Source organism: Oryctolagus cuniculus, chromosome 12 (assembly GCF_964237555.1).
Source record: "Oryctolagus cuniculus chromosome 12, mOryCun1.1, whole genome shotgun sequence".
In the NCBI taxonomy this organism is placed as follows: domain Eukaryota; kingdom Metazoa; phylum Chordata; class Mammalia; order Lagomorpha; family Leporidae; genus Oryctolagus; species Oryctolagus cuniculus.
Window position 1 is genome coordinate 23,443,274 of NC_091443.1, and position 24,809 is coordinate 23,468,082.

At 44.0% G+C, this 24,809-nt stretch overlaps 1 protein-coding gene across 6 annotated transcripts in view; it reads left to right on the top strand.

The window, feature by feature from the left end:
* Positions 1-24,809, top strand: part of FERMT2 (FERM domain containing kindlin 2) — an 82,367-nt gene that overhangs the window by 22,789 nt on the left and 34,769 nt on the right. For all 6 annotated transcript variants that reach the window (XM_051822198.2, XM_051822199.2, XM_051822201.2 and 3 more), the window contains exon 3: positions 9,718-9,951. In XM_051822198.2, the coding sequence (XP_051678158.1) occupies positions 9,718-9,951 (234 nt within the window). The remainder of the gene's footprint in view (positions 1-9,717; positions 9,952-24,809) is intronic.

The following is a 24,809-nucleotide window of genomic DNA, read 5'->3' on the forward strand; positions in this document are numbered from 1 at the left end:
CCGAGAAGGCTTGTGTTAGGTTGACATGAAAGTAAATGCAGTTCAGTCTGTTGGCTGCTGTATATTTTTTGTCAGTGGAGTACTTCATTATCTGTTGAGGTCAGAGGATTCTGAGAAATTCAAAGAAGGTTGTTAAGATCAATGTATAGTGATGGTTAGAAGCATAGTAGGATCGGCCCATTGTGTCGTGGACCTGTTGATTGTAAACTTAGGGCAATTGTTTTACTATCTGGCTGTGAAGTGAGAGGGAGAGAGTGCTAAAAGTTGAAAGAGGAGTGAGTAGGTAAATGGAAGACGGAAGCCTTTGATAAAGCTCCCTGGTCAGTTTGCATGGCTTGCTTATGGTAGTGTTTGTTAGAACAATTGCCAAGCAGTATTGTTACCAGCACAGTAGGATTGGTAAGTAGTATGCTTTATGATTAGTAAAGACAAGGTAAGCTTTTTTTTTTTCTTTTTAAAGATTTATTTATTTATTTATTTGAAAGTCAGAATTACACAGAGAGAGAAGGAGAGGCAGAGAGAGAGGTCTTTTATCTGCTGGTTCACTCCCCAATTGGCCACAATGGTTGGAACTGAACCGATCCAAAGCCAGGAGCCTCCTCCAGGACTCTGACACAGGTATAGGGGCCCAAGGATTGGGCCATCTCCTACTGCTTTCCCAGGCCATGGCAGAGAGTTGGATCGGAAGAGGAGCAGCCAGGACTCGAACCGGTGCAAATATGGGATGCTGGTACAGCAGGCAGCAGCTTTTCCCACTGTTGCCACAGCTCCGACCCCATAGCTAAACTTTTGAATATGGTAATAGTTATATTATCTTACTTGAGTTCAAGAGGATCCTAAAACAAAGGAAACAGCAGAAATAACAATACTTCAGTTAGCAGAATACATAGACACACACACAGAGCAAAAACAAAGCATTTGGCACAGTGGGTAAGATGCTGCTTTGCCTGCATTGCATATCAGAATGTCGGATTTGAGCCCTGGCTCTTCTGCTTCTGATCCAGGTTCCTACTGATGTCCACCCTGGGAGGCAACAGATGATGTCTCAAGTAGTTGGGTTCCTGCTATCCATGTGGGAGACCCATATTGAGTTCTGGGCTCCTTGGTGTGTGGCCTGGTCAAGCCCTGGCTGCTGCAGGCATTTAGGGAGTGAAGCAGCAGGTGGAAGATCAATCTGTATCTTTTTCAAGTGAAATGAAAATAGTATATGTATATATACTACGTATGTATGTACTAAATATATACTACATATATATGTCATACTGTATATGCATATATATCTCAAACTTCTATAAATCAGACACAACGTTTATATTACATTAGGTAATCTTTGACAGGAAACTTCATTTTGATGTGTAAGTACATGGAAACTGGGGACATATACCTTTTTACTATATATATTACTATATATTATATCTATTATGTATTACATAATATGAACTTTGTGTCTGATTTATAGAAGCTTGAGAATGCTGAACAAATTTTGCATTTCTCATCTGAATGAATCTTTTTTTTTTCTTTTGACAGGCAGAGTTAGACAGTAAGAGAGAGAGAAAGGTCTTCCTTTTCCATTGGTTCACCCCCCAAATGGCTGCTAAGGCCAGAGCCTTGCGGCCGGTGCACTGTGCCAGTGTGAAGCCAGGAGCCAGGTGCTTCCTCCTGGTCTCCCATGCGGGTGCAGGGCCCAAGCACTTGGGCCATCCTCCACTGCCTTCCCAGGCCACAGCAGAGAGCTGGACTGGAAGAGGAGTGACAGGGATAGAATCCAATGCCCCAACTGGGACTAGAACCCAGAGTGCCAGCGCCGCAGGTGGAGGATTAGCCAAGTGAGTCGCGGCGCCAGCCCTGAATGAATCTTAGATAAATGTATACCTAAAACATTTGGAAGCAGAAATTCAAGCCACTTAAAAGTACATCTAACCAGTTCTTCCTTCCAAACACTTACCAATAAGAGATCCTTTTTTTTTTTTTTTAAGAGAAACTTGTTTTATTCATTTATTGAAAGGCAGAGGGAGAAACAGATTTTTTCCAGCAGCTGGAATAGCCCACAACAGCAGGGGCTGGTCCAGGCCAAAGCCAAGAGTCAGGAGCTCTGTCCATCTGGTCTCCCATATGGGTGGCAGGAACCCAGTCCCTGGGGTCCTCATCTTCTGTCTTCCAGGCACATGAATGAAAAGCTGCATTGGAAGTAGATGCAGGACTGGAACGCAGGCTCTCCAGTACAGAATGCTGGTGTCCCAGGTGGTGGTTTAATCTGCTTTGCCATCACGACCACCTCAGAAATATTTGTTTGTTTTGTTTTAAAGATTTATTTATTTATTTGAAAGGCAGAGTTAAAGAGAAAACAAGAGACAGTGAGAAATCTTCCATTTTCTGGTTCGCTCCCCAAATGGCTATGATGGTTGGGGCTGGGCCAGGCCAAAGCCAGGAGCCTGGTCTCCATATGGTACAGGAGTCCAAGCCCTTGGGACATTTTCCACTGTTTTCCAAGGCCATTGGCGGGGAACTTCGTTGGAGGTAGAGCAGCCAGGACACAAACTGTGCCTGTATGGGGTGTCGGCGCTACAGGTGGTGGCCAAACCCACTGTGCCACAACACCAGCCCTGGAAATAATTATTTTTAAAATGTAGTTATGGAGCCAGGGCCACGGCTCACTAGGCTAATCCTCTGCCTTGCAGCGCAGGCACACCGGGTTCTAGTCCCGGTCGGGGCGCTGGATTCTGTCCCGGTTGCCCCTCTTCCAGGCCAGCTCTCTGCTGTGGCCAGGGAGTGCAGTGGAGGATGGCCCAAGTGCTTGGGCCCTGCACTCCATGGGAGACCAGGAGAAGTATCTGGCTCCTGCCATCGGATCAGCGCGGTGCGCCGGCCGCAGCGCACGGGCCGCGGCGGCCATTGGAGGGTGAACCAACGGCAAAGGAAGACCTTTCTCTCTGTCTCTCTCTCTCTCACTGTCCACTCTGCCTGTCAAAAAATAAATAAAAATAAATAAATAAAAAATAAAATGTAGTTATGGAGCAGTGCTGTGGCTCAGTGAGTTTAAAACCCCGGTCTACAGTGCCAGCATCCCGTATGGGAGTCAGTTTGAGTCCTAGCTGCTCCACCTACTATCCAGCTTTCTGCTACGGCCTGGGAAAGCAATGAAAGAGGCCCAAGTCCTTGGGTCCCTGTACCCCTGGGGGAAACCCAGAGGAAGTTCCTGGCTCCTGGCTTTGGATCAGCTCAGCTCTGGCTGTTGAGTCATCTGGGGAGTGAACTAGCAGATGGAAGACCTCTCTCTCTGTCTCTACCTCTCTGTAATTCTGTCTTTAAAATAAATAAAATAAATCTTTAAAAAAGAAGATGGCCCACACCTTTGAGCCAGTAGCTTCTTCCACATTACCCACATGGGTGCAGTAGGCCAGTCTCTGCTGCTTTCCCAGGCAGCTTAGCAGGGAGCTAGATCTGTGAAGTAGAGCATGAGGAATTGAACAGTGCCCATAAGAGATGCTGGGCCATGGTTGGTGGCATCTCTACCTGCTACACCACAGTACCAGCCCCACAGACCGTATATTTGTAAAGTAAATATACAGCCTCTCCCTGAATTTGAGGAGCATCCTGTTCCTCTTGATGGAGGGAATCTTGCTTAATTCAGTTATAATGTTTTAGCAATTGGGAGCTGGTGCTGTGGCACAGTAGGTTAATCCTGTGGCACCGGCATCCCACATTGGGTACTGGTTCTAGTCCTGGCTGCTCCTCTCCAATACAGCTCTTTGCTGTTACCTGGGAAAGCAGTAGAAGAGAACATAGCTCAAACGCTTGGGCCCCTGCACCCATGTGGGAGACCTGGAGGAGGCTCCGGGCTCCTGGCTTCAGATGGCCCAGCTCCGGCCACTGCAGCCTTTGGGGAGTGAACTGGTGGATGGAAGACCTTTCTGTCTCTCCCTCTCACTGTCTGTAACTCTACCTCTCAAATACATAAATTAAATCTTTAAAATAATAATGTTTTAGCAATTTGCAATTTTCATTATTTGAGTTTGAATGCCTATCAGATATTATGTGCAACATAAGTACTGTGCAATTTAGATTGGTAAAATAAGAGACACAGGAATAATTCTTAGCAGAATCCTGGCAAAATGTTTTAAAGAATTAATGGGTTTTATTAAAATTTAATATAAAAGTAAGAACTTAGCTAAGTATTTCTTGATTCCCGAAGAATTATGAAAGATGCCAAAGTTACTCATAAATCATGAGATCTTTTCTCAAATAAGGAAAATAAACTATCTTTCTAATAGAATAGTTTTTTCTTCCTTAGTCTTTCACTCCAAGAAAGCTTGTATTTGTGGGTGGTTGCTTCTAAAACTCTAAAATCAAAAAAATTTAAAGTCCAGTCTATCAGATGAAGGAAGTTTGTACTGTACCTGGAGGAGAACTAGAAATCACGACTTTGGGAAAATTGACTGTTGGAGTGTGTTTTGAGCTTGATCTCCTTTTTGAGTGGTGGTGTAATGCTGATGAATGAGTGCTCTGGCGATACTTGCTGACTCCTACCGTGGCAAGCGTCAGGCTGTTTCTGGGTGCCTGCACATGCGTGTTGCATTCAGTTGTCTAATATTTTTGGTAAGATTTATTTATTTATTTATTTGCAAGAGTTACAGAAGGAGAGGAAGAGACCTCTCCTTGATGACCTCTCTCTTGATGGAGTGATCTTCCATCAACTGGTTCACTCCCCAAGTGGCTGTAATGGCCAGGGCTGGGCCAGGCTGAAGCCAGCAGCTTCTTCCTGGTCTCCCATGTGGGTGCAGGGGCCCAAGCACTTGGACCATCTTCCACTGCTTTCCCAGGCCACAGCAGGGAGCTGATGCGCAAGGAGAGCCAGCAGGTTGTGAACTGGTGCCCGTATGGGATGCCAGCACTGCAAGTGCAGCTTCACCTGCTCTGCCACAGTGCGGGCCCCCTTTTCTCTACTTCTTATCACCCAGCCATGGTTAGTTAAGCCCGCATTCATCATTTCTACTGTCACACAAACTTCTTGCGCACACTCTGTGGTTTTCAGTCTTGCATATCCCATCACTGTAGTTTTCAAAATTTTCAGTAATGATTTTGAAATATCAATCACCCCTGTCTAAAACTGGCCACCAGAAACACTTTCCCAGCTTCTGACATAATTTGGTTTGATAGAAATCACCAAGGTGATGGAGTAGGAGAAGCCATCCTTCATCCCTCCACAAGGAACATGTTTAGATACCTCTCCACAAACCAAAATAGCCTTAGTGCTAGAATAGTGTGCCTCTTTGTGCATAGTAGGTGTATGGAATAGCTGTTTGTTGAGTTGACTATTTTTATAGGCACTATTCAAAGTTCATACTGTGTAGTAGTGCTTCTTCTAAAATTAATGCTGGCTAGGTTGGTAGTGTGCTGAGTCTTAAGTACGGTACCAAAAATCTTTTTGAACATAGGAAGGTACTTCAAAAAACTCATGGAAAATGGAATTTAAAAAGTTTATTTTCATGTGAAACATTTGAAGGCCTTACATAGTTTGTTGTGATATGCATTGTCTGTGAACTTTTTGAAGATTCCTACAGTGCATGGATTTAAAATACTTTTGCATAAAATAAACCTACTTTTTTTTTTTAATACTTATTTGTTTGAGAGGTAGAGTTACAGACAGAGGGAGAGACAGAGAAGTCTTCCATCCACTGGTTCACTCCCCCAGATACCCGTAACTCCTGGCTGGAGTTGTGCTGCAAAGCTGGGATCCAGAAACAACTTCTGGATCTCCAACGTGGGTATGGGAGGGCCCAAGGACTTGGGCCATTTTCTACTGCTTTCCCAGGCCCCAGCAGAGAACTGGATCAGAAGCGGAGCAGCGGGGACTTGAAACCGGCACCATATGGGATGCTGGCACTGTAGGTGGTGGCCTTATCCGCTACACCACAGTGCTGGCCCCAACTTGCCTTTTAATTCCATTTTCTTCACATTTCTTCAAGTGCCTTCGTGTATCACAAGCTCCCACAATCCAATCTGTCCATATTTTGGCATAATCTTTTTTTTTTTTTTTTAAGATTTATTTATTTACTTGGAAGTTACAGAGAGAGGGGGAGATAGAGAGCTTCTCCCATCTGCTGGTTTACTCCTCAGATAGCTGAAGCTAGGAGCTTCATCCAGGTCTCCAGGGAGGGTGGCAGGGGCCCAAGCACTAGTGCATTTCCCAGGCCATCAGCAGGGAGCTGGATCAGAAGTGGAGCTCCCAGAAGTTGAACAGGTTACCCATATAGGATGCTGGCACACTGGTGGCAGCTTTACCTGCTATGGCACGCCGGCCCCCAGCATAATCTTTCACTTTGCCATCAGAATGTTTTTGGTTTGTGTCTTTTGGCATGAGGGCTGCTTGCTTTCTGGGATTTTTCTGGTGTCTGTTTCTGCTTTTATCTTGTGTAGTCCCCCCATATTGTTACTTGGCTGTTATTTCTCTGAGTAAAAAGCCTGGTCTTAGCTGTGTTGCTAGTCGGCAGGAGAGCTTCCTAACTTTTGGGCATACAACCACCTGTAGGGCATCTAGTACACAGTCTTTGAGCCCTGTGTCCTTCCTGCCTGTGTGTTCTAGCTGGGTGCAAGTGATCTGATCCTTCATTGAAAAACATGTGGAACTGATGGGGAGGCTCAGGTTTTGAAGGGAAAGACAGACATCAGGGGAGGTATGTGTTTCTGAGGTCAGAGTTTGAGACTTAATGGCTGGACAGTTGAGATTTTACTGCACGATTACCTGGTGAAGTCTTAAGATGACATTGCTTGCAGCAGGGGCCTGCAGAGTCATTTTGTAAAAATCCAGGTAGTTGACACTTGGGAGTTTGTGGACCCTGAGGTCTCTGGCAAGAGTATGCTACTCTGATGTAGTGTAGAAGCAGTCACAAACACAGATGGGCCTGGGTGATTGTGACCACACCCCATAGAATATTTATGTACAAATTTGGATTTTATGTAGAAGTTATATGAAGTTTTGATTCCCACTATCCCCAACCACTTAAAAATATAAAAAACTGTTATTACCTAGAGGGTCATACAAAGACAAAAGACAGGATTTGGTCCTGAGTCACTCTTTGCCAACTCCTTTCTTGCAGTAACAAGGGTCCAGTTACATAATTTTGACTTGAAGTCCAATTTTTGGCCAATAGTCCTTTCACACAGCACATTGCTGTTAATGTGCTTGTGGCAAATTGGCTCTTTTTTTTTTAAATTAAAAAAAATTTTTAATTTGAGAGGTAGAGTTACAGGCAGTTACAGGGAGAGAGAGAGAGATAGAAAGAGGTCTTCCATCTGCTGGTTCACTCCCCAGATGGCCGCAACAGCTGGAGCTGTGCCAATCCAAAGCCAGGAGCCTCTTCCAGGTCTCCTGTGCTGGGGCAGGGACCTAAGGACTTGGACCATCTTCCCCTGCTTTCCCAGGCCATAGCAGAGAGCTGGATCAGAAGAGGAGCAACCGGGACTGGAACTGGTGCTCAGGCAGAGGATTAACCTACTAGGCTATAACGCTGGCCCCCCAAACTGGCTCTTTATTAAAGCTTATCTGTCACATGTACTCCAAAGAGCTCTGGCAGGTTGGTCTTTGTCCTTTGTGTTTTAGCACCTGCTGCTGGACCACAGTGATTGAGTCTGTCATTTATTATGCCTTTATAGCGTGGATTTTGCTATCCTACCACTGTGCAATCTTTCAGGTTTGTAACAGGTGCTGTCGAGACCCTTTTCTCAACCGCTGCTCCACTGCAGCTGTGGCGCACAGAGCCCAGCATCTGTCAGCTTCTGCTCAAGCATGGGCATCGCTCGGCCTGTTCTGCCTCAGCGCGGGAGAGCCAGTCCAGTCTCTGGCAGGCAGCTCAGAAGTGCTAGAAGTTTAGTGGCTGTGGAACAACCCTAAACCAAAGACGGGGGAAGATACCCCGACCTTCTCCTTTAACAATTTTTAAAATTTTTTAATTTTCATTTTATTTGAAAGGCAAAGAAACAATGCCTGTGGGAATTTGACTTTTACTTGGTAAACCATTTGTGTGTATGTGTGTGTGTGTGTGTGTTTAAGTTACAGATTAATGTCTTAAAGTTAATAAGCTCTTTTTAAAACTGTATTAAACATAAGTTCGTATAAAAAGTATGATAGTCTTTATTTGCGATATGGTTTTCTCTCAGGTCTTTTTTCTTCCCCTGGAAGACTTTGTTAAGCCATTGTTCTTTTTTGGAAATAACACTTCTCCCTTTTTTGGTACTTTTTTTTTTTTTTGACAGGCAGAGTGGACAGTGAGAGAGAGACAGAGAGAAAGGTCTTCCTTTGCCGTTGGTTCACCCTCCAGTGGCCGCCGCGGCCAGTGCGCTGCGGATGGCGCACCGCGCTGATCCGATGGCAGGAGCCAGGAGCCAGGTGCTTCTCCTGGTCTCCCATGGGGTGCAGGGCCCAAGCACTTGGGCCATCCTCCACTGCACTCCCTGGCCACAGCAGAGGGCTGGCCTGAAAGAGGGGCAACCGGGACAGAATCCGGCGCCCCGACCGGGACTAGAACCCGGTGTGCCGGCGCCGCTAGGCGGAGGATTAGCCTAGTGAGCCGCGGCGCCGGCCCTTTTTTGGTACTTAATAAATTTAACATATAATTGAGCCAGAAAGCCTTTACTTTTATTGCTACTTTGAAAGTTAGCTGAAGCTAGATCTTTATTGCTGCATGTGTAATGTTAGCGTCTGCCTTATATAGGAATAGCCAGATCTTGTGTAATTTATGTTCTTTTCATATTTGGTTTATTTTAGTTTGCTTGCGTGTTGTCTAATACTTGTTACAAAATATGTTAAAGCGGGAAAAGATGGACAGTTCGACTTTTTTTTTTTTTTAAGATTGATTTATTTGCATAGTTAGAGTGAGGCATAGTTAGAGAGACAAGCTCTTCCATCTGCTGTTCACTCCTCAGATGGCTACAATGGCCAGGGCTGGGCCAAGCTGAAGTCTGGAACTTCTTCCAGGTCTCCCGTGTGGGTTGCAGTGTCCCAACCACTTGGGCCTCTTCTGCTGTTTTCCAGGCCATTAGCAGGGAGCTGAATTAGAAACAGAACAACAGGACACAAACTGGCGCTGATATGGGATGCCAGCATTGCAGGCAGTGGCTTTATCTGCTGTGCCCCAACAATAGGACGTTGTGAATCGCTTCTCTTGGGACGTACTTCAGAAAGTGCATGTGGTTGGCATGTAGGGGTTTTGTTTGGTTTTAGAGCTTTCTCTTGGGAATAGAGGGTTCCTTGGAGATAGTACCTTTCCCACGCTGCTCCTCTTCAACTAGGATATTGACTTTTGTTCGTGTTGGTTCTCCACATTTCCCCTCCCTTTATGTACCTTCACATACTTCTGCAGCCTCACAAACTCAAGCCTTTTCACCTCTGTTACCCAGATTGTTACTGTCCGTTCGTCTAGGCTGAGCCCAGAACCTGCCGCCTGCAGTTATTATTGATCCTTCTCACTCTAGCTGCCAGCATTCTTTTGTTCACTGGTAACAGAGCACTTTGTCACTTATCTGTCCCAGTTTGAATTTGACTTGATTAGCATTATATACTTTCTCAGCTCTTAGTATTTCTTTTGTCCCTATCATGGAACAGATATTTAATGTTTAGTTAATTTATTTAATAATCATTAAGTATTCAATCTACTTTTAAATTCTCTTAAGTTAATCCTGGTAATTTTTAATGGTTCATCTTGTTTGTTGGATTTTTAGATGTAAAAAAGGATTGGTCTGACCATGCTCTCTGGTGGGAAAAGAAGAGAACTTGGCTGCTTAAGACACACTGGACCCTGGATAAGTACGGCATTCAGGCAGATGCCAAGCTTCAGTTCACCCCCCAGCACAAACTGCTCCGCCTGCAGCTGCCCAACATGAAGTATGTGAAGGTGAAGGTGAATTTCTCTGATAGAGTCTTCAAAGCTGTGTCTGACATCTGTAAGACTTTCAGTGAGTATTTGCTCATTTCTTCATTAAAGTACAAGTCACTGATGTAAAAACGACTGGTGCTTGGCATTTAGCTTATCCTAGGGGGTGGAGATTGGAGTGAGCCACGTAAGTGTGTATGTCTTCGTGAATTTTCCACTTTTTTATATATAAATTTAAGATAAAGAAGTGTTAAGGTGGAACAGGAAGAATCTAGGAGCGATTTTCCCTTACATTTATGTAGTTTATATTTATTTTACATGTGTTTATTGTTATGTAATACCTTATTCTGATGACTTTATTTGTGTGAATACGGGAGGGGAATGAGCGTTATGAGGATTTTAGAGGGCTATGGCTTTTTGCAGGACTTCCTTCATGTAAGCCACTATTTGATTTTAGTGAATCAGACGGATTGTGTCACTTCCCTTCATTGAAGCCCTGACACAGCTTCTGAGGAAATGACTATGAGTGTTGTCTTCCTTACCCAGTCTCCAGTTTGAGCACCCTTGTAGTAATTCTATTTATGCTTTCTGAAATGAGATGTGGATTACTTTTGGCTGACCCAGTTAGGTCGGTATGACAGGAAGTATTCAGCTATCAGGGAAAATGTGAACTGTTGTCATTACCAGTAGGACAGGGCTATCATATTCCTTCTTTAAAAAAATTCTTGATTAAAGATATTCTTAATGACTTTTCATGATTTAATTCTAAGTAGAAGAAATGCAGCTTTTTATGCCATAGTTTTTTTTTTTTTTTTTTGAAGATTTATTTCTTCATTTATTTATTTATTTATGAAAGGCAGAGTTAGAGAGAGGTAGAGATCCGCTGGTTCACTTCCTGAATGGCCAGAACTGTACTGATCTGAAGCCAGGAGACAGGAACTTCTTGCAAGTCTCCACATGGGTACAGGGGCCCAAGGATTTCGGCTGTCTTCTACTGCTTTCCTAGGCCCTAGCAGGGACTCGAACTGGCATGCATATGAGATGCTAGCACCGCAGGTGGCAGCTTTTACCTGCTAGGCCACAGCACTGGCCCCTGTGCTGTAGTTTTTATATTACACATCCATGAACATACAGAGTTGTAAAAGCATCAGGCAATATAGACATACATACATGGTAAATCTCCCTACCATAGGTCACCGTTGTTGGCAGTTTGGTGTTTTTCTGTGTTTTAATTTAAATCATTAATATATTCATGTGTGTGTGTGTGTGTGTGTGTGTGTGTGACAAGATCTGAGGTGTAATAGGATCATTTTGGTTCCTTTATACAATGAGGTTTGGAAATTTTTCCATGTGCTATGTACATATACATACAAACTTTTTAAAGATTTTATTTATTTGAAAGGCGGAGTAACCAGGAGAGGTAATGACAAAGAGGGAAAGAGCTGTTTGATTTTCTGATTCACTACCCACGCGGTTACAACAGCTGGGACTGGGCTAGGCTGAAGCCAGGAGCCCAGAGCTCCTTCTGCATCTCCCACGTGGGCTCCTGGGAGGGTCCCAAGCATTTGGACCATCTTCTGTTTTCCCAGGCACATTAGCAGGGAGCTGGATCGGAAGTAGGGCAGCTGGAACTGAAACGTGTGATCCCAGTACAGGATGCTGATGTCGAAAGAGGCAGCTTAACCCCCTGCACCATGACACTGGCCCTATGCTTTATTCTTCTAAACTTTTCTTTTTTAATTTGAAAGGCAGAGTTAGAGAAAGGGGGAGGAGACAGAAATATCTTCTTTCTGTTGGTTCACTCCCCAGATGATTGCAGCAGCCCAGCCTGACTGAAACCAGGAGCTTCTTCTGGGACTCCCACAGGGTGGTAGGGCCCCAAACACTTGGGCCATCCTCTGCTGCTTTCCCAGGTGCTCCAGTAGGGAGCTGGCTAGGAAGCAGAGCAGCAGGAACTTGAACTAGCACCTGTATGGGATGCTGGCAATGCTTAATCCATGTGCCACAATGGCATCTCCTCAAGTAAGCTTTTCATAGTAATTCAGAGTACAGATGTACTGTTAATTCACACCATATTTCCCTGTTAATGGGCTTTTTTTTTTTTTTAAAGATTTATTTATTTAATTGAAAGAGTTACAGAGAGGGGGAAAAACAGACCTTCCAGCCACTGATTCATTCCCCAGATGGCTGCAGTTGCCCGGGCTGGGCCAGGCCAAAGCCAGGAGTCTGGACCTCTGTCTTGATCTCCCACAAGGGTGGCAGGGGTCCAAGGAGTTGGCCATCTTCCACTGCTTTCCCAGGATCATTAGCAGGGAGCTGTGCCACTATGCCAGCCCTGTTAATGTGTATTTAGATTGTTGCACTGTTAGCGCAAATGTTTCAACAGGAATCTTCCCCACCCCTCCATGTTGAAAGCGCAAACATTTTTTTTGGTGGGGTAGCTATGGAGCATCCAGTCCTCCTTGCTGACACCAGCACCTAAGCTCAAGGCTGGACCACACGAGTGAATGTTCTTCCCGGACTGTGTCTCATACATGAGCCGGGGAACATAGGGAGAGGCAGGACAGGAACCGGTGCCATTATGGGATGCCAGCATCACAGGTGCTGTCCCTTCCTGCTACGTCACCATTTTGCTAAACTTTAAAGTAGGAATAACTTGATGAGTCTCATTTGTAGTGTGTATCCCTTCACTACTTTAAAAAATACATAAACACATGTATCTCTGTAAATATCCATAAATGAGACATGTTACTGCCATTGCTGTCTGCGTATTTTCTTAACTAGTTCTATACACGTGCACAAGATTTTCTGTTCGGTATTTTCCTGGAAGCTGAAAGAATTGCTGTGCTTTCATTTATAGAGTACCATCAGATTGTTCTCCCAGGTGGTTGTATCAGTTTACATTCCATCTGGCAGTATATGAAAGCTTACCACTTCGAACCCTTGTTAACACTTGAATAGTTTGCTTCTCTAAGAAAACAAAAACAAAAACCCAGTATTTCATTTTAGTTTACCAAGTGAAATGTGTTTTTCTTTATTTTTGGAATCTGAGTTTCTTTTTTGGAATTGTGTGTTTATAGCAGTTGTCCTTTTTTGGACTAGAGTTAGAGTCACAACAAAATGAAGCAAAAGCCACATAGTTCATATGTATGTCCCCTGTTCTGGCACATGTACAGCCTTCCTCACGCTCAAAATCCTGCACCACAGTGGCACATGTTTTAAAGTTGATGAATTTATATTGAAACATTATTATCACTCAGTGCCCATAGTTTGCGTTAGAGCTCACTTTTGGTGTTACACTGTGGGTCTGCAAAAAGTTTGCAAAAAGATGGAATTGAAAGATAAGTGTATTTTGCAAAAGAAGTTGAAATCTGTGCTTTTTTTTTTTCACAATATGTATTTTCCTTGGACATTTTGAAGAGCCTTTATACTCTGGATTTGGAAAAACATACAGTGACATGTGTTCACTGTAGTAGCATTGTATAGAATAATAGGACCTAAAAATTCTCTACTTGGCTTGTTCATCCCTCTTCTCCTTAATCCTTTTTTTATTTTTTATTTTATTTTTATTTTTTGACAGGCAGAGTGGACAGTGAGAGAGAGAGAGACAGAGAGAAAGGTCTTCCTTTTGCCATTGGTTCACCCTCCAATGGCCGCCACCGGCCACCGCGCTGCAGCCGGCACACCAAGCTGATCCGATGGCAAGAGCCAGGTGCTTCCCCTGGTCTCCCATGGGGTGCAGGGCCCAAGTACTTGGGCCATCCTCCACTGCACTCCCTGGCCACAGCAGAGAGCTGGCCTGGAAGAGGGGCAACTGGGACAGAATCCGGCGCCCCGACCAGGACTAGAACCCGGTGTGCCGGCGCCGCAAGGCGGAGGATTAGCCTAGGGAGCTGCAGCACCGGCCGGCAACCACTAATCTTTAATTATTTCCAATGTTTTTCCCTTTCCAGAATTTCATACAGTTGGAGTTATTCATTGTATAGTCTTTGCAGATTGATTTCTTTGACTTAGTAATATGTGTTTAAGTCTCCTCCAAGTCTTTTCATGGCTTGAGAGCTCATTTCTTTTTAGTGCTGTATAATATTCCATCATCTGGATGTACCACAGTTTGTAAAGAGTTATATATTTGGGGCGGATGCTGTGGTGTAGCGGGTTAAGCCATCACCTGCCATGCTGGCATCCCATATGGATGCCAGTTCCAGTCCTGGCTGCTCCACTTCAGATTTAGCTCCCTGCTAATGTGCCTGGGAAAGCAGCAGAAGATAGCCTAAGTCCTTGGGCCACTGCACCCACAAGAGAGACCTAGAAGAAGGTCCTGGCTCCTTGGCTTTGGATCAGCTCAGCTCAGCTCTGACCATTGTGGCCATTTGGGGAGGAACCAGTGGTTGGAAGATGTCTCTATCTGTCTCTCCTTCCTTCTCTCTCTCTCTCTCTCTCTCTCTCTAACTTTACCTTCCAAATAAATAAATAAAATCTTTTTAAAAATTTATTTATTTGGCCATGCGGCGCCGGAACACCAGGTTCTAGTCCCGGTCGGGGTGCTGGATTCTGTCCCGGTTACCCTTCTTCCAGGCCAGCCCTCTGCTGTGGCCCGGGAGTGCAGTGGAGGATGGCCCAAGTGCTTGGACCCTGCACCCGCATGGGAGAGCAGGAGAAGCACCTGGCTCCTGGCTTCAGATCAGTGCAGTGCGCCGGCCGCGGTGGCCATTGGAGGGTGAACCAATGGCAAAAGGAAGACCTTTCTCTGTGTTTCTCTCTCTCACTGTCCACTCTGCCTGTCAAAAAAATAAAAATAAAAAATAAAAATAAAAAAAATTATTTATTTGAAAGGTAGAGTGAGAGCAAGAGAGAGGGAGATCTTCCAACTGCTGGTTTACTCACCAAATGGCCACAATAGTCAGATCTGGACCAGACTGAGGCCAGTAGATAGAAACTCCATCCAGGTCCCCCGCAGGAGTGGCAGGGGCCCAAGTTCTAGGACCATCTTCAGCTGCTTTCCCAGGCAACATGAGAGGGAACTCAATCAGTAGAGCAATTGGACTTGAACTGGAGCTTCCATATGGGATACTGGCATGGCAGGCAGCAGCTAAACCTGTCGTACCATAACACAGCGCTCATCAGTTTATTTACCCATTCACTTGCCAAAAGACATCTTGGTTGCTTCAGCATTTTGAATAAATGTTCTGTAAAGATCCCTGGGCAGGGGCCGGCACTGTGGCTTCTCGGGTAAAGTTGCTGCCTGCAGTGCTCGCATCCCACTTGGGTGCCGGTTCAAGTCCCCACTGCTCCGTGCTTGGCCACGTGTTTCCTTTATTTTAATTCCTAATGTGTTTTTTTTTTTTCCAAGATTTTTAAAATTTATTTGAAAGAGTTACAGAGAGAGAGAGAGAGAGAGAGAGAGAGAGAGAGAGAGAGAGAGGTTTTCCATTCGCTGGTTCACTCCCCAGTTGGCCACAACAGCTGGAGCTGCACCAGTCTGAAGCCAGGAGCCAGGAGCTTCTTCCAGTTCTCCCACACAGGTGCAGGGGCACAAGGACTTGGGCCATCTTCTACTGTTTTCCCAGATCATAGCAGAGAGCTGGATTGGAAATGGAGCAGCCGGGTCTTGAACCAGTGCCCATATGGGATGCCGGTGCTTCAGGCCAGGGCATTAACCCACTGCACCACAATGCCAGCCTAATGGTTTTAATTCATGAACTTAGGAAGCGCATGGGTGACTTGACCAAGGTTATGCATGCAGTGACAAGAACCAACCTAAGTGTCTTAACTTAGAAACCTTTTATCTTAAAACCTTAAAATGAATCATGCTCTCATGTTTGACTGCATTGCTGTCATTAAATCTTATAGACCTTTTCCTGGAAAATATCTTATGCTGTAGTACTTCATTCACACCCTACTATATCCAGTGAAGTTAAATGTCGAGAGGATTTTCAAATTGTTCACTTACTCTGCCTTCCTAATATACCTGTAATGAGGTTTTTAATTTCTTTATGTTTTTAAGATTTATTTGAAAGGCAGAACAACAGAGGAGCAGGGGAGACAGGGAGATACTGATCTTCAGTCTGTTACTTCACTCCCCATTTGGCTATAACAGTCAGGGCCAGGCTAGGAGCTAGAAACTGCATCCGGGTCTCCCACAGGGGTAGCAGGGTTCCAGGTATTTGGGCCGTCTGCTGTTGCCTTCCCAGGTGCATTAATAGGAAACAGCCGCAACTTGAACCTACACTGTGATGTGGGATGTGAGTTACACAAGGGTGGCTTAATGCAGTATACTACCAGCCCCTGTTGTTTTTTCCTTTTATTATTATTATTGTCTTCATTATTATTATTGTTACAATTTTGGACTGCCTAGCATTTGAACCTCTTGCCCTGTGTTCTAGAAATTTCATACTTTACAAATTGTGGTATGAGAAAAAGCCCATGTCCCTCCACAGAAACCAAGAAGTCGAGACAGTGATTTATCACCTGTTGGGATGGAGGCTGTTGGCCTGGCCTAGATCCCGTGCACATCAGAAAATTCTCTTAGATTTTTGAAACAGGAGCTGGTGTCTCAAATATGCCGGCAGAACAGACAACCCATTCTGGTAGCATAAGTGTCAGCAGCATCCATCTTCCAAGGACAGAAGAGCCGTAGTTCCTTCCAGTGAGAGCACTCATCTGTGCAAGTATGGATTTGTTCACCCCTCCATCTTTTTTTTTTTTTTTTCTCTTAAATATTTATTTATTTGAAAAGCAGAGTTACAGAGAGGCAGAGAGAGAGAGAGATGTCTTCCATTTGCTGTTTCAGTCCCCAGCTGTGCCCATCCAAAGCCAGGAGTTTCTTCCAGGTCTCCCTTGCAGGTACAGGAGCCCAAGGACTTGGGCATCTTGTGCTACTTCTCAGGCCACAGCAGAGAGCTGGTTAAACTATGCTTCCTCTCAACAGTCTTAACAGTTATTAAGGGTCTGTGAACTGTTAGTATGAATGAGTAGACATTTATATAGTGTTTTGAAGGTTTTAAGACTGAGTCTTGACTACAGAAAAGTGAGGGTCTTAATGAGTGGCAATTTTATTTGTAGATACACTAAGAAAACACCCCAGGAACTAAGATACATGATAATGCAATTTTCCAAAATAAAAAGCTTTATGGACCAGTTATTTCTATGTGAAGTAGTAGGTAGTAAAGACACAGTCCAAGTCTGTAAATGTTAGATGATCACAAAGTGTGGTGAGAGTCCAAGTGAGTGTTTGAAATGTGGGAATAGACAGATATGCCTGTGTGCTGGCCTCACAACAGGGGAGTATGGTATCTGAGCAGGCTCTATGCTGCATTCTCCTTAGCATCATGGAGAATTTGGGGGTGTGGCGAGGGTGGATATCACAGAACAGACCTCCCAAGACAGGGCCCCCATTTGGAGAAAATCAGGGATAAACCAGAACATAGAAATCTAGTTAAATAACTGTAAAGTCGGGGTATGGTTATAGAAATTTTAAAACAGCTCCTTGCCCTTAAATAATAATGTAATAAATATTTAGTAACTAATAATTTTTTAAAAGACTATTTATTTGGAAGAGATATATATATAGAGAGGAGAGATGGAGGGGAAGAGGGAGAGAGATCTTCTATCTGCTGGTTCACTCCCCAAATGGCCACAATAGCTGAGGCTGGACCAGGCCGAAGTCAGGAGCCAGGAGCTTCTTCTGGGTCCCCTGCATGGGTGTGGGGGCCCAAGCCCTTGGGCCATCTTCTGCTGCTTTCTCGTGTGCATTAGCAGGGAGCTGGACTGGAAGTTGAGCAGCTGGAACTCAAACCTGTGGCTGAATGGGATGCCGGCACTGGAGGCACCACAGTGCCAGGCCCAGTAATTTGACGTTTTCTTGTTGTTGTAAAATAATCTCTCAGAAATGCCATAATTTTTGTGTGTGTATTAGGAAAGTGGGAAAGGCATTTGATTCACAGAGTGATTAAATCAAGTTGACAAACTCTGACTGTTCATGAACTGCTTAGACTTTGGCATTTTTTAGTGGTTGAAAGAAAGACTATTTTGTGATAAGTGAAAATTATAAAAATTCAGATTCCTCTGCCCATAAATAGAATTGTATTTCTAGGGTCTTTTTCTTGAGTATCCAGTGAAGTTGCTTTTGCATTACAAACAGTAGAGTTGAATAGACTTGCAAGTCCTAAAGTAGTTTTTGCCCAGGTGTTTACAGAAAATGCCAATCCCTGAATTAAATTATTGGGAGACTGTTTTAGTGAGGCGTGGGTTTCTTTTTTTGTTGCTGTTTTGTTGTTGTTGTTGTTGTTTTGCCTTTTTATAAATCAGTGGAATGAACACTGGCATGACAATGTATAACTATTCTTACTAATACTTCTATCCAGTTAATTATTTTGGGCTTCTTAATATTGAAGCCAAATAATTGACTATTTCCTCAAATTAAGATGAATTCACTTTAGTACTGATCATTGTGACAATTAATGTAACACTCTTGTGTCTAACAGTAGAATTTAAACTCTGAAAAATGAGTATTTTCTTTTGCTACGAAAGTATATTGATACCTGAGATTACCAAGTATTGTGAAGGATATGCCAACTCCTAAAAAATGACAATGATGCAAGACCAACACTATGCTTATTTAAAAGGAAATAGCTAATTTTTCTGAACACCAGCAACCTCTCCAAGTTTTTTACTTACTAAAAATTATTTTCGTTTTGTAGTTTAATTCTTAAGAAAATGCTCTGTGTAATGACTAAATGAGGTTTTAGTTGCATTTTCCGTTTCCTTCTGAAGGAAACCCTTGGCAAAACATGCTGGGTTCTTTTATGTAATGTGTGTCCTGGCACACAGGCTTACAAGAAAGCTCTATTCAAAGGAAATGGAAATTTTGTCTCTAAAGGTTTGAGAACTAAAGTAGAGCTACTGTAAAATAATGTATTCAGTGTTTAAATCTGATTAGGTTATGAATTATTAATAGGACATGGAATTTGAGCCTTTCTGCTAGTGGCATTCTACATACACTAATTCATTCAGTTTTTCTCTCTCTGCTCTGCCTTTCTGAAAAGAATCTGTGTTTGGCAGGGGTAGAGATGCACATAGCGCTAGTGGAACGGAACTCAAATTAACTGAAGCTCACTAGTGAAAAAATTTTTTTTTAATTTTGAAAGTAATTTGAGATGAACTATCTATAAGGACTCTAATGGAAACTGTTTCTTTTTGTGGTAAAAATAAGGGCCGGTTTTTCTATGAAGATAAAGAAGTGAGGAATCTCAGCAGCTACCCCTGTCTGCCTATAGCCCGTTGTTTGTGCCCTCAGGAGACTTTCCTTAAATTCTGCAGATTGGTTTGTGCTTCTTATTACTTTATTCCCAACTATTTTGGTCTAGATTTCTTTTGCTTACTATCAGTTAAGTGTTTTGGGCCACAAGTAGCAGAAATCCAGACTTTTTAGGGCCTTAAACAAGTAAGGGCCTATTCCCCATCACAAGAAATTATATCAGAAAACTCTTTTTTTTTTTTTTTGGACAGGCAGAGTGGACAGTGAGAGAGAGAAAGGTCTTCCTTTGTTGTTGGTTCACCCTCCAATGGCCGCTGCGGCTGGCATACCGCGCTGATCCGAAGCCAGGAGCCAGGTGCTTCTCCTGGTCTCCCATGGGGTGCAGGGCCCAAGCACTTGCTCCACTGCACTCCTGGGCCACAGCAGAGAGCTGGCCTGGAAGAGGGGCAACCGGGACAGAATCCGGCGCCCTGACCGGGACTAGAACCTGGTGTGCCGGCGCCGCAGGCGGAGGATTAGCCTATTGAGCCACGGCGCTGGGCTATCAGAAAACTCTTAAGTGGTGTGTGGGACTGGGGTGGTCACTCAGTTGTGTCTGAGCGCCTTGCTTCCCACAGCTCCCCACACACACTCAGCGTGTTACTGGGCCTCTTGTTTGTGAGATGCTTGCCTTCCGGAGCTTCAGGCTTACAGCACATTCCGCAGGCAGAGGGTCTGCTGAGCTGTGTTCTCACATCTGTGTCAGTAAAGCCAAAACTTCTGAGGCCAGCATTGTGGTGCAGTGGGTTAAGCTGCTGCTTGTGACGCCAGCATCCCATATCAGAGTGCCAGATCAAATCAAGTTCAGAGGGCTCCACTTCTGATCCAGCTCCTTGCTGATGTCTTAAGTACCCCCATGAGGGACACCCGGATGTATTCTGTGCTCCTGACTTTAGCCTGGCCCAGAGCTCGCCAGGCATTTAGGGAATGAACTTCTTGATCTGTCTCTCCCACCCCATGCCTTTCTAAAATAAATCAATAAATCTTAAGAAACGAAAACAAAAAATTTCCCCAAAGCTTCCCTCACATAGTATTGACTCACCTTGCATCCTATGGCTGCCTTTTTCTGCAAGAGAGACTGAGGAAATATGAATATTTAAATTTTCCAATGTCCTTATATTGGAGGCAGATGGCTGGTGAATTAGCCCATCAGCAGGTCTGCCACATGCCCTTTGCCTTTAATTTTTTTTTTTTATTTAGTTTATTTGAAATAGACCTATCTCGTATCCACTGGTTCACTTCCCAAATAATGGCAATGGCCTGAACCAAGCCAGGCCAAAGCCAGGAGAAAGGAACTCAGTCCTGGTCTCCCACATCAGTGGCAGGCACCCAAAAACCTGAGCCATCACTTGTTGCCTGCCAGGATGCACAGCAGCAGGAGCTCCCAGGCACTCTGATATGGGATGTGGGCGTCCCAGCTGGCGTCCTAACTGCCATGTCACATGCCCCCGTTATCTGAGGTCACCTGAGGAAAATGCTCAAAAGCTTAAAAATTTTTTGATTAAAGGAAGTATCTAAGGGCTTATATAAACTCTATCTTTTGCTTTTACTTACATTTTTAACCAACTTTACTAAGGCATAATTTAAGATAAAGTAATCTTAATGGTAAAACTTAGTGTTTGGACAGGTGTGCCAGCAGAATGGTACACAACAGTTTGATCACCCTAAAACACTCCCTTATAGCCTTTACAAGCCCCTTTACCCTTCCAGCCCCTGGTAACCACTGGTCTGCCTCTGTCGCTATGGCTTTTCTGATGCCGTGTAAATGGGGTCAAAGCACTACTTGTGTGGCCTTTTCTGTATGGCTTCCTCGACTTGGCAGAATGCACTTGCCCTTCTTCCATGTTCTTGTGCACACCAGTTCATTCCACCTTATTACTGAGTAGTATCCTGTTACACAGATAGCATAATGTGATAATCCATCTGCCAAGGGGCATTTGTGTTCTCTCCCGTTTGGGGCTGTTAAAAGTAAAGCCTTTGCCGACTTGGAGGTCACTGAGGGGACGTGGTTTTCATTGCTTTTGGTAAGTACTTGTAAGACTCTGGGCCATGTGATAAGCAGTTTAACTTTATAAAATGTGGTCAAGTTCTTTTCTAGAGTGGCTGTGCGATTTTGCCTTCTCAGTCCCGTACGTGAGAGTTGCAGGTACGCCGTGTCCCTGCAGAGTTCTTGAGCTTTGACTGTTGGCGTGGATGTGGGATGACTTCAGTGTGCGTTACCTAATGACTAATGCTGCCACCCTGTGACTTCGTCAGTGAGACGTCTCAGCCACCCTCCAGTCTCCTTTAAATTAGGTTGTTTTTGTTGTTCGATTGAGTTGAAGGCATTTTTATACATTCTGATATGGATACTTTATTGGATATGTTTTATAAATATTTTTTCTAACAGTCTATGGCATACCTTTTGTTAACAGTCCTTTATGAGGTACAACAGTTTTAATTTTTGATGAAGACCAGTCTGAGATGTCTGTGGTTCCAGTGTTTCCTGCCTTTCTGTTGGGTCCATGTTTTTGTTGTTTGTTGTGATGGCATTTATCTCCAGCTGTGACTAGCAGTTTCTATTTCTACCTTTTTTGGAGTTGCTCTAAGGTTTACAATACATGACTTCAGTGTATTCACAGCATACCTTCAAGTAGTGTGCCACGTTAAGCATAGTGTAATAACCTCCAGTATTTCATTCCATTTTACCCTTGCTGTGCTTTGTCCTGCTGTCATACATTTTTACGCCTACTTATACTAAAACTCACAATATGTTTTTTTACCCTAAAGCAATAAAGTATTCAAAAAGGAGGAAAACGGTCGTTGCCTACAGATTGGTCATTTTTCAGTATTCTATTTAAGGATCCTTTTCCCAGCCTTTTTCTTCTACCTAAAGAAAATTCGTGGATCTTTCTTTTTATTATACAAGTCTATTGGTGATTAATTCTTTACCTTTTGTTTGTGTATAAAGTCTCAATGTGCCTTCATTTTATTTGCTCCTCTGGTTGTTTTTGTTGGCCTGTAAGAGTGTATCCTTTTATCCTGGCTTTAACAGTTTAATTATGATGTGTTCTGCAACAGTTTTCTTGAGGTTTATTTTATTTTCGGTTCCTTGGATTGTTACATCTGCAGGCTGTTCAGCCATTAGCTCTTCAGCTGGTTGTTGCTGTCCCTTCCCCTCGGCCTGTGAGACTCCGGTTTCGTGTGTGTTGTGCAGGTGTTACTGTTCACAGGTCACTCACTGAGGCTGTGTCAGTTTGCATTCTCTGGGCTGTGTTTTGGATAATGTCTCTTATCTCTTCAAGTTCATTGATCTTTTGCTAATCTACTGTTAAACTGTCAAGCGTAATTTTCATTTCAGATGTATTTTTTGCCACTGGAATAAATATTCATCTTTAATGTTTCTCTTTATTATGTCTGTATGTCCCTGTACTTTCTTGAACATATGGAGCATACTTTAATATCTGTTCCAATATCATTGATTACTGGTTCTGTCATCTGAATTATTTCTGTGTTCCTCCCTCTCTCCTTTCCTTTTCCTTTTCCTTTGCTTCTTATTTTACCCATTTTCCTGACTCATTTTATAACTAATACTATTTGATTCAGTGCAAAGCTCTATTGATTTTATGTGGTTGGTGACTGGATTTTTTTTTTAAAGATTTATTTTATTTATTTGAAAGAGTTACAGAAAGAGGTAGAGACAGAGAGAGAGGTCTTCCATCCGCTGGTTCACTCCCCAAATGGCTAGAATGGCCAGAGCTGCACCGATCCGAAGCCAGGAGCTTCTTCTGGGTCTCCCATGTGGGTGCAGTGGCACAAGGACTTGGGCCATCTTCCCCTGCTTTCCCAGGCCACAGCAGAGAGCTGGATCAGAAGAGGAGCAGCTGGAACTAGAACCGGCACCCATATGGGATGCTGGTGCTTCAGGCCAGGCATTAACCCATTAACCCGCTGAACCACAGCGCCAGCCCCGACTGGATTGTTTTAAAAGTTCCTTTAAGTAGCATTGGCTTTTTTTTTAGTCACCAGTCAGATTACTTGGAAATCAGTTTGATCGTTTTGCTATTAACCTTAGGGCCTCGCTACTTCAGTGATAGTTCCTGGGATTCTTCTGCTCGCCCTGTGTAGAAGTCTTTCCAGTCTCCCTGTGGGGAACTTTAACCATTTCAGCCATCAGTCCTTTCCCAGTTCGGGTATTTCCTCTCACAGCTGCCCAGACCAGGATTTAGCCAGACTCCAGGGACGCCTCTGTGGACCTCCGTAATGTTCCGTATGCAGCCCCCTTCTCTTAACCCAGCATTCATCCTCTCCGCCTTTCCTTTCTCTTTCTTGTTATCTAGTTTCCCCAAACCTTTTTCTTTTTTTCATAATTGGTTAAATAAAGCAGGAGGGTAAATCAGGTTCCTGTTCATCTTGATTGAGACCCTCCATTCTTAATATTTCCTAGATGTTCTAGTCTTGTACATCAAAGCATTGGTACGGTAACAGAACCATTTCTCTCACCAACCTTCCAAATTGAACGTGTTCGAAACGGCCCCGTGATTATCCCCCTCTGAATCTCCGTGTGCTCCCCCTGACACCCGCCATCTCCGCAGCCTTCAAAGACTCCCTCATGCAGGCATACGCCACAGAAGCAGGCGGGTCGTCCCTAGCACCGCTCTGTTCCCACCTGCGTGTCTCAGAGCTTCACACTGGCGTGGCCCATCTGGATCTTCTACTTCAGGTCTTAGAAAGCTGAAGTCCAGTTGTCAGCCGGATCGTGTTCCTTCCTGGAGGCTCTGAGAGTTAATTCTGTGCTGAGAACTTGGTTCCAGGTGGGTTTGGGCTTTGGTTTCCCCTGACTCATGTGCCAAGGGTCACTCTCAGCTCCTCAGACCTCTTGCATGCATTGCTGTGGCGACTCGCCTCGCTCTTCAGGGTCAGCAACGGCAAGTTTCCTCACCACTGAATCCATCTGACCTCTCCTGTCTCAGTTCCCCTCTGATTCTCTGTTCTGTCTCCTGCTGGTAAGGCCCAGTGTTACTATAATGGGCCCGCCCAAATAATCAAGGCTAATCTCCCTAACATCGAGTTACTAGTAACCTTGATTCAGTTTGCGGCTTCTTCGTAGCAGTGGCCAGGTTAGTGTTTGATTTAGAGCTAGGAGTCGGAATCTTCTGGGGATATTAGTAGAATTCTGCCTACCCCAAGAGGCTTTTCTCAAATGTCTAGTAATGGTTGGATGTGATAGGACACTAGGAATATCTGATCAGATGCCCTGTACTGTATGGAGTTTAGCTCGTCACCACCTCTGTAAGGTATTTACATGTTGACCAAGCTTTCTTAAATGTTAGTATTTAAAAGATCTTTCCCTAGGGCTATTCGGGTTCTTTTTGAAAGAATTCCAAAGAGTTTTTGTCTAATAATGGAGTGGACTGCGGTTTTTCATGAGCTGTGGTCTGTGTTTTCGGTGTTTGATCATGCCTGGTGGCATGGAACAGTGAATCGTGTGTTCCCCTTGATGGCTACTACAAGCACCTTGGTATTCTCTCTCTCTCCACATTGTATAACCTTTACTGTTTCTTCTATCTGGTTTCTGTCTCAAAATTTTTCTGACTTTTTTTTATCTAATATCCCCCCCACACCTTTTATCCTTTAGATTTATGTTTTATTTCTTTATCTTTTGC